Raw genomic sequence first — 15,773 nt, forward strand, 5'->3', positions numbered from 1 at the left:
TTTCTAACACGCCCCGTCCAGGCCCCACGGCGCTCACTGCCCCGGCATCATGTCCCGCTCGGAGGAGGTAAACCGGCTCACGGAGAACGTCTATAGGGTGAGTGAGCGGGACACTTTCTATCCTTCTCCTCATCCCTTCCCCATTCCCTCTTTCTTTCTTTCTTTCTTTCTCTCTCTCTCTCTCTCTTTCTCTCTCCATTCTTTCCCTTGACCCTTTCCTCTCTTCCCATATCCCCCCGTCCGTTCCTCAGCCAGCCCTCTCCCCTGTTTATTCCTCCTGTTCTTCCTTTCTTCCACTCCCCCCTCCGCCCCTCTCTTTGGCTCCCCTTCATCTCTCTCCCCACACCGCTTCTCCCCACCTCTGCCCCCCTCCCTCCCTGATTTGTGTTTCCGTCCTTCTGTTCCTCCGCCCCAGTCCTGCCATCCACACCCCATCGCACACAAGCCCTTTCCAGCACCGACACACACAAAAAAACCCCGTCCAACGCCCCCCCTTCCCCCCCTTTCTTTTTTGCTTTCTGGCTGTTCTTAACCAGACTTTTGTTCAGCTCCCAAAATCTTTTGGAAAAACAGAGCCTCAGAAAAGGAAGGGACAGTGAAAAGGGAGGAGAGGCCAGTGGGGCAGAGTTGTTACAACAAGCCGCCACCCCCCAAACCCCACATTTCCACAAACACACACACTTTGTGCCCCCACCCCACCCCGCAGCCCCACCACCACCTTTTGAATGCAGATAAATGTCCAGGTCTGGGGAGTTTCCCCTTCCTTCTAGTAAATAAAAGGGGGGGGGGGAACCAGACAAACCCTAATTAAGATGGAGAAGTTGTGTGAACTTTTTTAAAAAAGTTTTGCTCAGATAACGGAACTGTTCTGTTATTTGCAGGAGAAATGTAGTTACGGGCAACTTTATTATTCTTATTCTTATTAATCATCATCATCAACATTTGGTCCCACTGTTTTATTAGAAACTCAGCTGTGCCTTTGGACATGTGGATGGAAAAAACTCGGGGTGGGGGGGTGGGGAGTTCGTCAATGGTAATAGAAACACTACCGCTAATAAAGTGTTCTTGTTTTGCTCGCTTCCTTGGAGACACTTTGCTAAGGATGTGAGGCCAGATTCTGACCTGGGCTCCCTGCTTTCAATGAAATCTGTGGTTATCCGCTTTTCTGGTCAAGTTCAGATTGGAGCTGGAAGCTTTTGCTCTTTCTGTGTGTTTTCTTCTCCCATATGGAAATGAAGCAAATCCCATGCCAAATCCCAGCCTCAATGTACTTGGCCAGGAGGAGGGAAAACTTAACCCTTTCCGCTCCCCATCCTCTCTCCCTGAGATGTGTTGCCTAAACATCTTGACTCCAACTGGGTGGGATATTCTCTTCTTATCCGGGGAGGAAGCACGCACATAGGCCAGGGTTCCTGTGCTTTCTTTGCTGTCTTCGCGCAGCAGAGACACATCTGACAGCTGTTAAAGCAGATGCCGAGAAGGGGCCATTGCCTCCTTGGGGTTGGGAAGGTGGGGGCAGCAGAATGGCGCTTGTGTTGTCTGAAATCTGGGTCTTCAGAGCAGTTTTCCTTGGGTGTGTGGAGAACATTATACACGCCAGTGCTGTTATTCCCTCTATCTCCCATGTCTGGGCTGTGAGTTGTCGTTGGTTATGTAGCCAAAATGGTACCACCCATGAGCAAGAGGTATCAGCAGGCTTAGGAGAATCCCAAGGTTTGCAGGAGCATAAAATAATATTTAGGGTAAAAGGTAAAGGTAAAGGGACCCCTGACCATTAGCTCCAGTCGTGACCGACTCTGCGGTTGCGCGCTCATCTCGCATTATTGGCCGAGGGAGCCAGCGTACAGCTTCCAGGTCATGTGGCCAGCATGACAAAGCCGCTTCTGGCGAACCAGAGCAGCACATGGAAACGCCATTTACCTTCCCGCTGTAGCGGTCCCTATTTATCTACTTGCACTTTGACGTGCTTTCGAACTGCTAGGTTGGCAGGAGCAGAGACCGACCAACGGGAGCTCACCCCATCGCAGGGATTCGAACCGCCGGCCTTCTGATCGGCAAGCCCTAGGCTCTGCGGTTTAACCCACAGCTGTGTTTAACCTGAAAATGAGGAGCTCCTTCCCAAAAAACCAAATGAGGACTGAGCATGCTCAGTCAAGGCAGAATTCACTGTTGTGGAATGGAAAACCCAAGTGGTAAGGGAGAATGAAATGGACTGCATATTACTAACATTTTGTTGCGGTGCCCACTTATTCTAATTTTTTATTACATTTTTAGTTCACATTTCCTCAGAGGAGCTCAGGATGATGTAAGGTCCTTCATTCGATCGTCACAACAACTTATTGAGATGAGGTTAGACTGAAAGATAGGGACTTGGTCCATGGGCTTCATGGCTGACTAGGGGTTTGAGCCTGGATCTGCACAGTTGATTACTCTAACCATTACTCTGCAATAAGTTGCTGAAGGCTTTTTTGCGTCTGCTAGGCTAAAAGATCATATCATTATCTTATCATGCTAATGAGGGGGGCATAGGAATATTGTAAATTTAGAACAGAAAAGGCAAGAAAAGGCAGAATGTGATTGTGGCGTTCACCTGCATAATATTACAGGAAAGCAAAATACCCTTTTTCACATCGTGCGTGAAAATGTCTTTTTGTGATGAATCAACAGCAAAAGAATCAGGTGAGAATAAGGTGGCAGAAGAGACTATTCAGCATCTGACTACAGGAAAGGGATTTTTAATCTGTAGGTAGAAAAATAGCATCAAAAGAAGTGAGCTGGCTAACATCCTCCTCACTGTGCTAGATTTTTACTTGCAGGGAACTTTCATATGAGGGCCAGGTGAGACGTGTGCAGTTTTAAATGATGATAATGCCTAATTCTACCACAGGTCTAGGGTCAAAGATCAGTGGGACACAGCACCTTCCCAAGGTCCACAGGCAAGCTTGAGTCCAACCACTAACCCTAGATGCAGACCAGACCTGATTTCCTACCGTGTTTCCCCTTTTTTAAGACACCGTCTTATAACTTTTTTCCCTCAAAAAAACACACAGTGGCTTATTTTCAGGGGGTGTCTTTTTTTAAAAAAAGTGCTGGTACAACTGGGACCCACTGGCTCAGGACACTCAGTGCTCTCTTCTGCGCGCTGCTGGGCGCGTTGTTGGCGCTGCCAGTTCCGAGCACCTGCAGGGTGGGGTGGGGGTGGCAGTGCTTTAAACCCCCAACCCTTTAGAAAGCAATGGAAGTTATGGACCATAACAATCCTTAAGAGGCGCAGGTCTTAAAAAACCCCTGGTATCACCCTTGAAGCACAGCCTTCCAAAGTCAGGGGGGAAGAGGTCTGTTTAGACAAAGGAAAGGATCGGGGGTGATTCTGCGCCCTGGGACCCACAGAACTACTTTAAAAATCCCAACCTGGGGGGGGGGTCAAATAGTGAAGCCCCATAGCCCTGTAGCAACAGAAGGCACATTCTGAAGCACCCGAGCTGTTCGGTTCCATAAAAAATCCCGGAATTGTAAAATTAACAACAATAATGGGGGGCACTCTATCCAAAGAGTTAAGAAGGAATGGGAAAGTGTTGAGTTATATATGGAAAAATATGGAAAGGAAAGTTAGTTAAAGATAAAAAATAAATAATTATCGCAAGGGAAAAAATAACATCATAAAGGGTAATAATATTAAATATAAAATAGACAACACAACAGAAAAAGCAAGTATATGACTAAATGAGATCGCACAGGAGTGAGGGAAGTGGGGAGAGAGGGAGGGGGGTAAGGAATGGAAGGAGGCAATGGTTGGAGGAGGGTATAGGGGGATGAATTAAAGGAAAATTAAGACTGAGAGGCGCATGGTTTTTGTTTTTTAAAGATGCAAAGGCTTGCAATCAGCCAAAGTATAGAGCCCAACTTCCAGGAGATTGCGATCTACTTGCGGATTTATAAACTGGAGGTGATCTACCCCCGTTTTATTGGTGTTCAGGTCAGAGTTGTTTTTAGAGAGAGGAAATATCCCATTTTTGAGGTTAAAGTAAAAGTTCCTGACCTTTTTTTTATAATGAGGAAATGCTGCTAAAACTCCGTTCTTCATTCCACGAAGGGGAGAGGGGGCGGGGCCGGGTGCTCAAAGACAAAAGAAATGGAAAAGGAGATAGCGATCAACTGCAGCCTCCTGCAGCCGCCGGGAGAGGCAGGGGCTGCAGCCGAGTGCTGCTTCGCAAACAAACGGGGGAAAGTGCTTAGAACCCAGAGAATCCAGCTGAAAAACACGAAGCAGCAACAGCAATTCCACACACACCATCCCAAGCCAGCATAGTAACCAAGTCCCAAAAGCAAGAAAGGACTCATCAAACACTGCTGTGGCCGGCGTTGCTGCTGCTGACTCGGGGAGCTCAGTGCTCTCTTCCGCACAGCGCCTATCACTATGGCTTATTTTCGGGGTACGGTTTATATTTCTCAAATGCTTAGAAATGCTGCTATGGCTTATTTTATGACTACGCCTTAAAAAGGGGGAAACACGGTATTTCCAGAAGGGAAAAAGTACTTGGTAGCACCAGGGCAGCTCTCTCAGGTTTGGTGCCCTCTATCACAGTCCCAAATGATAGGGGGTAGGGAGAGGCGTAGACGCTCTGTGACCAAGGTTGGCCCTCTTTCACCACTTATTTCTGGTGAATGTTTAGGCCAGGCCAACTCCATTCCACAAGACATCCCTTCTCCTCTCCCTCCGTCCATCGTTCTGTCTGCTCCCTTCATCCCGTTCCAGTCTGCCTTTCCATCCTCCCACACATTCCTGTCTGTCCAAATAATCCTCCCTCCCTCTCTCCGTTTCCACCCCCCTTGGGCACTCTTGATCAGAGTCAAAACAAGATAAATAGCTTCCCGACCAGTAGCTACCAAGCAGCACACATGAGTCAGGGAGAACTGTAAATTTTGCTAATGCATACCTGTCAAAAAAGAAGAAGCAACATTAAAACCAATTCCTTCATTAAAATGAAATGAATAAAATGTCACAGTCCTTATCAACAATTATTTCTCGATCCCCAAATATATGAATTGACTTTTGCATATCAATATAACATACAAAATATAGGTCATAAGAAAATCTGTAGAGTTTTGATTGTTTTATTTTTCATGCAGAAATTATGTTAATTTTAATTTTATAGATGTGGACAATGTTTTTGTAAAGTTTAGGGTTTCTGCTCACTCTTGATCAAGGCATTGTGGTGGTTAGCATGCTAGACTACAGTTGGGTTGCCATGGGTCAGCCAGCACTTCTGAACCCACCTCATAGGGCTGCTTTGAGAAATATAGGGATATATATGCTCAGTTGAACTCCTTAGAGGAAAACATGGACAACTAAGCTATTTGACCTAGCTACTTTATCCATTCTTAGATTTCTCATCTATCTGCGGCCTGGTTCACATGTCATACTAAGTCAAGCCATGGTGCTCCTGGAGAGGATGTCATGGCCACATTGCTCCTCTCTCAGTGTTATACTGAGTTAAGTTGTGGTTTATCTTAGTCTGTCCTCTGCATCAGGGGTCATGGTTAAGCTCTCCTGGACAAACAACAAGCCATAAAGGACAAACCTTAGTTACAGCTTGTGATTGGTCTGGGGGAGATAAAAATCACAAACCCGGTTCCAGACAATACGCGGAGCTTAATGATGGCTTAGTTTAGTGCAGCTTCAGAATACCTGGGGAGGAACAAAACAACCCCAATCTACTTTCCCAGAGATTGCAGCTTCACAGTAAACCATGGTTTGTTTTGTTTTAGCATGACATGTCAACCAGGTCTGTGTATTATTTCCCAGGTACCCTCTGTCATATTCAACTCCCTGCATGCCACCGCGTACAATTCTCCCATTCCTTGTGCCAGATTATATATCTGCTTCCAGAGTATGTTATTTTGTTGTTGTTTTTTTCATTTGTAAGATTTTTAGACTACTTTTCTTCTTCTTTGGCGATCACTCGTAGCTGAGTAAGATTATCTTCCATGAATATGGTCTTAACAGTGTGTTCGTATGTGACTGTGGAGGCCAATTCTGGATCCATACATCCTTCCACAGTGGGGACATAAGATTGCAGGTGGGAGTTGATCACGGTGAGGATTTGCCAATCGTGCCTTCCTCTTAGCTCATTTCTCCCTTTTGTCCTGAGTTCATGCTTCTGCAAAGTCCAAAGTTTCACTAAGGTATACAAAGTAGTTTTCCAACCGTAAGAAGAATATAGGTTAACATCAAATACAATTTAAAATAAAACCATACAGAATTCAGACTCTTATCTTCTGATTTCTCTATCAATTACATTTATTACAAATGTAATAAATACTACTACTACTACTACTACTACTACTACTACTATGTGTCTCTTCTAAGCACTCGTGATTCATCTTGTTTTGCAAGGAAGTCCTCTCTCCTGATAATACAGAGAGAATTGTGATGCTAAGGGGATGAACCAATCACTTACATACTGATACTTCTAATTCCTGTGGATTTCAGCTAGGAAATGAAGCACACGCCTCAGCCTCTCTGTGGGAAGTTAAAGTGCCTAAACTTTGTCTGAATGATGCCAGAAGGATTTGCATTATTTGTTTGTTTTCTTCTCCCTTGTAACCAGGCGATTCTGGACCAATTCAACCCCAGTCTAAGGAATTTTGTTACTATGGGAAAGAACTATCAGAAAGCACTCTCAGGTAATGGAATGCCCCAGTCCAGCCCTTGACCTCAGGCCAGGTCAGAGTTGGTGTTCCTTAAAGGGGAAAGGTCTCTGCAGCTTTTGTGTTGAGAGTTTATGATTCAATGGTCCATCCCTCCACCCCTTGCAGGAGTTACAGTGGCTGCCAAGGGTTATTTTGATGCCTTAGTGAAACTCGGCGAGTTGGCCAGCGACAGCCAAGGATCCAAGGAGTTAGGTAGGTTTTTTATTTGACCTGTGGCCCCCTCAGGAGGGAAGAGACTTATTTCCTACTTCTAAACTCTCTCTAGAGCACTCTTGCTCGCGAATTTGTGCTTGCAAAAAGGTGTTAGCCAATTGTGACTTTGCAAGCATCATTGTAAGAGGCAGGCAGGCAAATCTGGAGTTGGCATAACCCCAGCAAACCCACAGCATCTAGTCTCTGTTTGGAACCACATAGTATTGGTCACTCCTGTTGCTCGCAAGTGGTTTCTTCCAGGAGGAAGAGGGGGGGTGAAGCTGCAAGAAGGTCAGTGTAGTGCAGGGGCACCAGCAGAGCCACTTCTAATCTGCACCCCTTCCGCTTCCCGTAATTGGCTGTGGAATATCTTCTGGGAGGCTTGAGTTGCAGCTCTGCTCCACCTGCCGAGCCGCTTCCAATGAGGATACCACTTGCACTTGTCTCATCATGTACATACCCCCATATCTGGACTATTGGTGGTGAATAGGACAGCATTCCATGTGTTCTTGGTGACTCCATGGAATTCTGCCCTTCAAGCATCATGGAATCATCAAGGGATGATGCCTCAAGAGAGCAAAGCCCCCACATCTCTGCTTCTGGGCAAACTGAGACATTGAGCCAGTTTGCACATTCAGCAAAACCATTTGGTAAAATTTCCTTTGGGCTGTGCCATTTCAGGCTGAAGGTGAGGGGGTTGGGTGTGTTTGCATGCTTGAATCCTTCCTTAATTTAAAAAACCTTGTATGTTTGAATAGCATGGCAGGGAGGAGAGTCTGGCCTCAGTTTCTCCCTGCCATCCTATTTTTCTGCATGAAGGGTTTTGTTTTGTTTCACTAGCAAGCATTCAATATCCACCCATAAGAAGAGTCTTCTCGATCGGGCCAGTGGCCCATCTAGTTCAGCGGCCTGTTCTCACAGTGGCCAAGCAGATGCGCCATTGGGAAGCCCGCAAGCCAGACCTGAATGCAACAGCAACACTTTCAGCACACTGCTCCTGGCAGTGGAGGCAGAACATAGCCATTGTGGCCAATAGAGCCTTGTCTCCCACGAATTTGTCTAATTCTCTTTCAAAGCCATCCAGGTTGGTGTTCAGCACTGCTTCTCGTAGCCTAAAACTGCACATGCCTAAGGAGATTGTTACTGCTTGGCTCTGCTGACGGTGTAAACTAGTCTTTAAGCTCGCCGGCTGTGGGGCCTTGTGGTTTTTTTAGCAGTAGCTGTTTTGTGGTGTACGAGTCTCCGCTGTAAATAGGGCTGCCAAGCAGCTAAAGATTTCTTAGTGGTTCTGTCAAACAATCCATCAATTACATGTAAATAAAAGTGCGGCAGGCCCTTTCTTGAGATGTTGAAGGAAATACAAGATAAGGTACGATTTCACAAACAAAAGCTACTGCTCATTGTTAGAAGCAGAGGCAATCTTTAATATTTCCTCTTTTCCATTCCCTGTTGCAACACCAGAACCAAAATAGACTCCAGCATAAACAAGGGTGCCCTTAAGTCATGGCCGGATTGATTAAAATGGGCCCCTACCATTAATCAACTCCACCATGCAGCAGAGGGAGGTAGCAAGAAAACTGTGGTGTTAGGGTGGGCTGTACCACTTCACAGGAGAGGTAGGGATGCCAGTTTTGAACACTGCCCCATCTAAACGCAACTCCCTGCAAGTTATAAATTGCACATAAGATGCAGTACGGTATAAGAGATTCTAGAGTCCTGCCCACTCCTTTTCATCCTGGTTACTATTTATTGGGCAGTTTTCATGTAGCTGAGCATTCAAACATGCCATCCATACCTGCAGCCTGAAATGGTACAGCCCTCATTCTGCTGCATGTGTATCCCGGTTATAAATCTGTTGATTGTTCCTCCTGTCTTGCAGCCCTAACTGTAATGCCACCTTCAGATAGGTTTTTAAAAATGTAAAACCTCAAATATAGTTCGGACACATTTTTTTCTGTCTAAATGGTTTGGGGCCAGGTTATGCTGTGGAATGGTCTTCTTTGGGAGGCTGGCAGGTTTTCCCCCTCTCGCGCGTCTTCTGTATCTTGTGATTTTGTTGTATACCTGCTTGCTTCCCTGGCCCAACCACCTCCCTTTGTACCTCACCCACCCTTTCACCTATCCCCTCACAGCTCGTCCCAACCTTCACCCTCATTTAAAGGATGGGGTGCCTTGCCTTCATCCATTCAACCACATTTAACCGGGGTGTGTGTGTGTGTGTGTGTGTGTGTGTGTGTGTGGCGGCTTCACAAAACAGCTTGCTGAACTCTTATGTGAAGCACCTCTCCCCCCTCGGTTAAGCGCCTGTCACCAGCACTGTTTCACCCTGGAGCTAACATGGCTGCTTCAACCACAGAGCATGACAACAACCTTAGATTATAATGTATACAGAAGATATTTGTGGTTGACAATGCTGTAAGCTTTTTTTTTAGGGCTCCTGTAGCCGATAGGCAGGGTACATATTTGCTTTTCTTTTTTTAAACACCTTTTTGTCACTTTTAGCTACTTAGGCAATAGGGCTGTGAACTGCTCCTGTGCTAGATCACACTTTCTTTTGGAGGGGGTGCTCCCATCTGGATGCCCTTTAGTGTGCGCTGCGTCACAGTTGTGTGAATTGCACAATGCACCCCCCAAAGCAGAAGCTGCAGAGCGGTGCTCAAGTTTGTGTGTATGTACCGAGTTGAAGGCCTCCTTCCACGAATGCCTGCCATCGACATTTGGGTTCCAATTAAAAGCTGGTTGGAGTTCTTTGGTCAACTCCTAGGAAAGGAATTAACCCGAAAGGAGATTATCCAGGGACAGGCAGAGTCCAGGGGACAAAGGACCTTTTCATAGACCAGGGAATGTCTGGGGTACATTAAGCCTCCAATCACCTTGACCTACAGGTGACACGTTGTTCCAAATGGCCGAGGTTCACCGTCAGATCCAAGTGCAGCTGGAAGAAACGGTAAGTATCTGTATGTGATGGGCCCATTTAGCCTGGCATCAGGCCTGCCTGAATCAGACTGATGGGCCTATTTAGACCTCTGCCCTCTTCCCCTCCTCACCTTTGCTGCCTCCAATCAGGACTGCAGACCCACCTATCCTGGTATTCTGTCATGTCCAAAAGCCATTCTCGGGACCTCTAATCTATGGGCGGGAGGGGGTGGCACTGGCCTTCCTGACTCTTCCTGACTCTCACCCTCTCCTTTCCTGCTTCTCTGTCACCTGGTCCCAGCTGAAGCTTTTCCACTCGGAGCTGTTATCCCAGCTAGAACACAAACTGGAACTGGATATCAAGTATCTGATGGTGAGAGAAAGATTAATATCGGAACCCTCCTCTTCTGCCATTTCAAGTCTGTCTGTCTGTTGTCATGTGTATTCATCCGCCCATCACTTCTTGTGCAATATTCTATCCGAAGCGTTAATCTTTGCTAGGGCTCAGTATCAGAATCTATGTATGCCCCAAATGTCTGAAATAATGATGAAGGAAAGTACCCGAATGTGTGCACGTGCAGAATGACTTTCCCTCACCACAGAGCCTGTCACAACATTCCTGGAATTTCCAGGTCAAATAGTGTCACAGTATGGCTTCCAGGAAGGCATGGGCCTTGCATTTGTTTTATTCATAAATTAAACGCTGGTTCCATCTCTGTTTATATACATTTCCATTTCTTACAGTTGGCCATTTAGGGAGGTATCTAATTCAGTGTTTCTCAACCAGTGTGCCTCCAGATGTTTTGGGACTACAACTCCCATCATCCCTAGCTAGCAAGACCAGTGGTCAGGAATGATGGGAGTTGTAGTCCCAAAACATCTGGAGGCACACTGGTTGAGAAACACTGATCTAATTTACCCACAGAAGAGAGTGCCATTGAGGCAAGGATTTATTCAGCTAAGCATGGGTTGTGATGTTTCTTTCATCTTGTCTTTATCTCACAATAATTCCCTGCAAGGAAGATGAGACTGAGGGATAGTCAGAGTCTATGAGAAAGCAAAGGAGACAGTGGTCAGCACTTCTTCACAGGCCTTCACTTCTCCGGAGAGCTTCTTGCTAGCCAGAGGCAAAGCCCAAACAAGGCCTTGCTATTCATGTGGAAAAGCTTGAGGGCTGGGCACTCTCTTGAGAGCCCTCTAGGTCAGGGACTGGGAACTTGTAGCCCTCCAGATGTGGTTGAACTGCAACTCCCATCAGGGAACTTGTGGGTGGCCACAAGTTCCCCACTCTTGCCGAAGGTGAGGATGTGCAGCTCAGCTCTAAGACCGGCTGTGAAGAAAGAAGGGTCCACTGTCAGCAGGTCCTGTTTCTGCCAGGTCCAAGATTTCTCTCAAGAGAGACCCAATTTGGCTCAAGGCCAGCTGTTGTCCCTCAGGAAAACCAATAATGCATTCAGTATGTTGTATTGATTTGAGAAGGCATTTTCCAGCTTGTCATTCTGTCAACGTGCATCTGTCCAGGGGTGGAGAACCTCTTGCTCAGGTTGAATGCGGCCCTCTGGGGCTCTTTGTTTGGCCCTTGGGATTCTCCCTATACCACAACCTCTCCCCAGAGCTCTGAACTCTGACCCTGCTCCATCCCCTCCTCCAGTAACTGAGACAATGCCTCTTGCTTGCCTGGATAGAGAAGTGCGAGCTGAAGTGTGGCTGAAACTGTAGCCTACCTCAGTGTTTCTCAACCTTTTTTGGGCCATGGCACACTTGTTCCGTGAAAAAAATCACGAGGCACACCACCATTTAAAAAGTTAAAAAAATTAACTCTGTGCCGCCCTATATTATAATTATGACTGTAAGAAACACTTGCCAAATATTGCTTTCAGGCGGGTCAGCGCTGCCGAGTTCTTAAAAGATCCGGGTTTCTGATCCACCCCACCCGACCCCGCCGTCCCGTATCTTACCCTGTGCGTGTTCTCGGACTTGTGAGAGGACGATTTGGTCTTCATGCCTCCGTGAATTAGCAACAAACTACCTTTTGAATGATGGAGATTGAATATTTTAAAAGTAGCTACTTGAAGTCCGCTCGATTTTCCAAAAAAGAGACACACGTGCGGGTGCGGCACTATTAGCTGCTGGGGGCTGCCATCTTGGCTAAAGGATTCTGGGATGATCCTGTCACGTGAGGCATGGGGAAAATGGAAATAATGAAAGCTGATTGGTCTGTGGAAACTAGAAGGGGCGAAGAAATAGGACGCCCAGGGAGGTGGAGTTTGCAGCTGCAAAATCGCCCTTCTCGTCGCCGCACGTCGCCGCACACCAGCCAGCGTCTCGCGGCACACTAGTTGAGAAACGCTGGCTACCTTATATAGATAAGAGATAAGACATCCAATGCTCTGCCCATTTTTGCCTCTGGCCCTGCCCACCCCTAGCATGCGGCCCCCTGATGCGGAAAGGTGGCCCTCAGACTGAACAAAAGATTCCGCACCCCTGATCTACTTGGTCATCCGAAAGGAATAAAAGCTCAACAGCCCATTTCTTGAGCTGCTCTGTCTATTTATATGTGGAATGAGGCTCGGAGAACCAGGAAGGATCCTGTTCCTTCAAGGCTGACCTGGCTATGTACTGTCTGGTGCCCTCCTTCCTTCCCTCCCTCCCCACCTCCTAGGCCACCCTGAAGAAATACCAAGGCGAGCACCGTGCCAAAGCAGAGTCCATTGAAAAGTGTCAGACGGAGCTGAAAAAACTGCGCAAGAAGTGCCAGAATAGCAAAAACCCACAGAAATACGGGGATCGCGAGGTGCAGGTGAGATTGGCAGTGGAGGAGGGAGGGATTCCATAAAGGGAAGTGCTTAAGAGAACAATGGAAATGTTGCTCGCTCCCTTAGGGAACAGTGTCACATCCTGCCAGAAGCGGATATGTGGAATTGCAGGTCAGGCTATCTGGGCAGGAGACAAAACAGCCTCATGTCTGCCTCTCTCTCTCCTCAAGTTAAGTGTGCTTATTTACAAGATATAAGATAACAAGTGAAGCTACCTTATCCTGAGGTAGACAAATGACCTCTCTAGCCCATCTACAATCTACCTTGGCTGGAAGCAGCTGTTCAAGCAGTGGTCTTTTCCCTTGTCCTGCAGTCTAGGGTGTCTGGGATTAAACTCACAACTTTGCACATCACTCACTTTTTAAAAAATAAATAAAAGAATCTCGTAACTTTAAAAGTTAGTCCATCTCGTGACATATAATATTAAAGCCCATGAAGTTCTGAAGAGAATGGTGTTTTTAGTTTTGACTTATCTCAATTCTAAGCTGAGCTTTTAAGGTGTTTTCATAGTCCTGCAAGGCCAGAATGGTCAATTCTCACAAACGGGATGGGATAAAAAATTAAAATTTTAGCCTCCAGCTACATTTCATTTAATAATAATAATAACAACAACAGCAACAGATAGGTTACAGGGGGAAAATGGTACACAGCAGAACAACCTTGCTAGTATGTGTTGTGTTTCAAAATTTTGAAAGTGTATATAATATTGGGACGTTCTGTTTGTGTAAATGAAAAAATACAGATCTGGATGCAAAAAAGGTATAGGAATATTGTTGTTTGGAAGGTCAGCTTTCTAAAGTTTCTCAGTGGAGCAGGTTACACTCAGGACCTGGCTACTCCATACAGATGCCATCTGGGTGCTGGGATTGGGGTCACTAAGAAGTTTATGTCTTTAAAAGGGTTTAACATTCTTTGGCTGTTTAGTGCCTGGAGAGGTAATCTCTACAGAGGGGGTACCTGGATTGTTGACAGTAATACAAAGAGAAATGTACACAGTCTCTCCGCCAGACCCGTGCATATACCCTATTGTGTGCACACCCGTAAGCGCAAATACAGGCAAGTGCATACGTGTGCAAATCACACACGCCTTGTGCTTTATGCATGCACACCCTGTACCCAGAGCCTTACACAAACACCCTGCTTGTTCAGAGTGCAAGTGTAGTGTGCTGCTTTTGCACACCCGCCTTCACATGCACAGTCGGTACACACTTACACAGCAAACCTGAAAGGTCGGGCAAAGTTTCCCTGCGAGGGGATGGGGTCCTGTGCATGGAGAATGCTGCAGAAACGTTGTGTCCGCCTTGATTCAGATGTCACCCGTCTCCCTCGCTCTCTGACTCAATTTGGTCTGGTGCCCTGTCTCCCCTATCTACCACCCGCCACCTACCCCCATCCTGTGAATCCTAGCAGCAGCGTTTGGCTCCGGAAAGGCCCCTTTTGTCAACCTTGTTGCCGCGGCAACCATTACTTCAGGATCAAGGCCTGCTCAGGCTAGAGGCCGCGAGGAGGGGGCTGGTAGGGGGAATGGGGTATGGAGATAACCCTTCAGCTCCTGGATCTTATAAGGCTGCCCCTAGCTTCCCAGGATATAAAAATCAGTACAAGCCCTATGTTTCTTAAAATTAGATTACTGTATATTCCTGAGTATACGACTACTTTTTAACCCAGGAAAATCTTCTCAAAAGTCGGCGGTCGTCTTATACGTCGGGTCGTATTTCTTATACAGCGAGTATATCCCAAACTCTATATTTTATCTGGAAAAGTTGGGGGTTGTCTTATAGGCCCAGTCGTATTATACGCCGGAATATATATGGTAGTTGTTTCAGAGCACCTTTGCTACCCTTTTGTACTCACAATTGGGCTGAAATTGGAAGGCATGAGAACAGGAGTACAGTACATTTGAACGCTAATGTATCTGCTGATTGTAATAATATCTCTCTGTGAGCCGTGCAGCTTTCTAAAAGCTGAACAGCAGTTCCAGCCATGAGCCAGGGAGAAACTGCATTGGGCAAATGTCTGATATAGAATATAAAATAACAGGGTGTTTTATCTCACCTCACAGGCAACATTTCAAAGAGCAGGGAAGAAATTACCTTGAACAGGGGAGAGGGGCGGGAAGAGCCCAGAGCATCAAAAGGTCAAAAAGCCGACAAGAAAGAGGCAGGAGGAAGGCGGGGATGAAACCACAAAATGATGCTTGAAGTGAAAAAAATTTTTATTATACAATGTGATACTGCCCAAACATGTTTTGACTTGTTGCATTCTTCAAGGGCACTAGGAGAGATGATAACAGCAATGTGTTAAAAAAAAGGTACTGAGTAAAATACTTGGAAGTGTTTCCGGCTACAATCCTAAATGTGCTTGAGAGTGAGACCCATCGAACAGTCAGACTTACTTCCAGGTGAACATGCACAGATTGTGCTGTTAAGGCTAAACTCGACATAGCACCATGCGTCCAATGAACAATCACACATTTCGTTCTGTTTTTTAAAAAGTAAATAGCAGGCATGTGGGGGTGATCTGTATTAGAACTGGCTGCTTAGAGGGAGAGGAAGCAAAAGAGATGGGTGTGGGGAGCCTCTTCTGCTGTGGTCTCAACTGGAAATGAGACTCCTTTGCTGCTATTTTATTATTTTAAAAAAAGAAATCATGAAATTGCTAATTGCGTGAGTGGTGCCGTGCCTGATTTGACCCTTACTGTTGCTGGTTAAGTTTCTCTGTTTTATTACTCAGTCTAACCAAAGAGTTTAGAGACTAGAAGACATATACAGAACGTATTCAGAATTCTCCTCTACACCAGCTCCTTTTCACCTTTTTTTGAGAGAGAATGGAAGTTAAATATACCTGGTTCGGTATGATTTTGAGGCAAAGTGTATTTTTTATGCAAGGTTATTATCGTCAGTTTAATAATCATTGTTGACATCTCTCGCACTCGCTCCTGAAGAAGGCGACATGTCAAAACATGTTTCCACAATGTATAATAAAAAAACGATTTCGCTTCAAGTATGATGTTGCATATTTCACCTCCTTCCCCTCGCCACCTTTTGGCTTCCTAAAGAAATCACCCCAGTTTTAAACATCCTTTTTATTGTAAGCCGCTTGAATGATTTCTGTCAAAGGGTAGCGGGATATACA

At 46.0% G+C, this 15,773-nt stretch overlaps 1 protein-coding gene across 2 annotated transcripts in view; it reads left to right on the forward strand.

Moving 5' to 3' along the window:
* The window catches only part of LOC118095127 (BAR/IMD domain-containing adapter protein 2-like), a 26,482-nt gene continuing 10,709 nt past the window's right edge, over positions 1-15,773 (forward strand). Inside the window, exons 1-6 of one of the 2 annotated variants that reach the window (XM_035136141.3) lie at positions 1-97; positions 6,612-6,687; positions 6,820-6,906; positions 9,792-9,853; positions 10,124-10,195; positions 12,485-12,622. In XM_035136141.3, coding sequence (XP_034992032.2) covers positions 50-97; positions 6,612-6,687; positions 6,820-6,906; positions 9,792-9,853; positions 10,124-10,195; positions 12,485-12,622 — 483 coding nt within the window. In that variant the 5' untranslated portion in view covers positions 1-49. The remainder of the gene's footprint in view (positions 98-6,611; positions 6,688-6,819; positions 6,907-9,791; positions 9,854-10,123; positions 10,196-12,484; positions 12,623-15,773) is intronic. The other variant, XM_088655115.1, reaches the window with a different exon arrangement.

The sequence above is a fragment of the Zootoca vivipara genome, chromosome 12 (assembly GCF_965207765.1).
Source record: "Zootoca vivipara chromosome 12, rZooViv2.hap1.1, whole genome shotgun sequence".
NCBI lineage: Eukaryota > Metazoa > Chordata > Lepidosauria > Squamata > Lacertidae > Zootoca > Zootoca vivipara.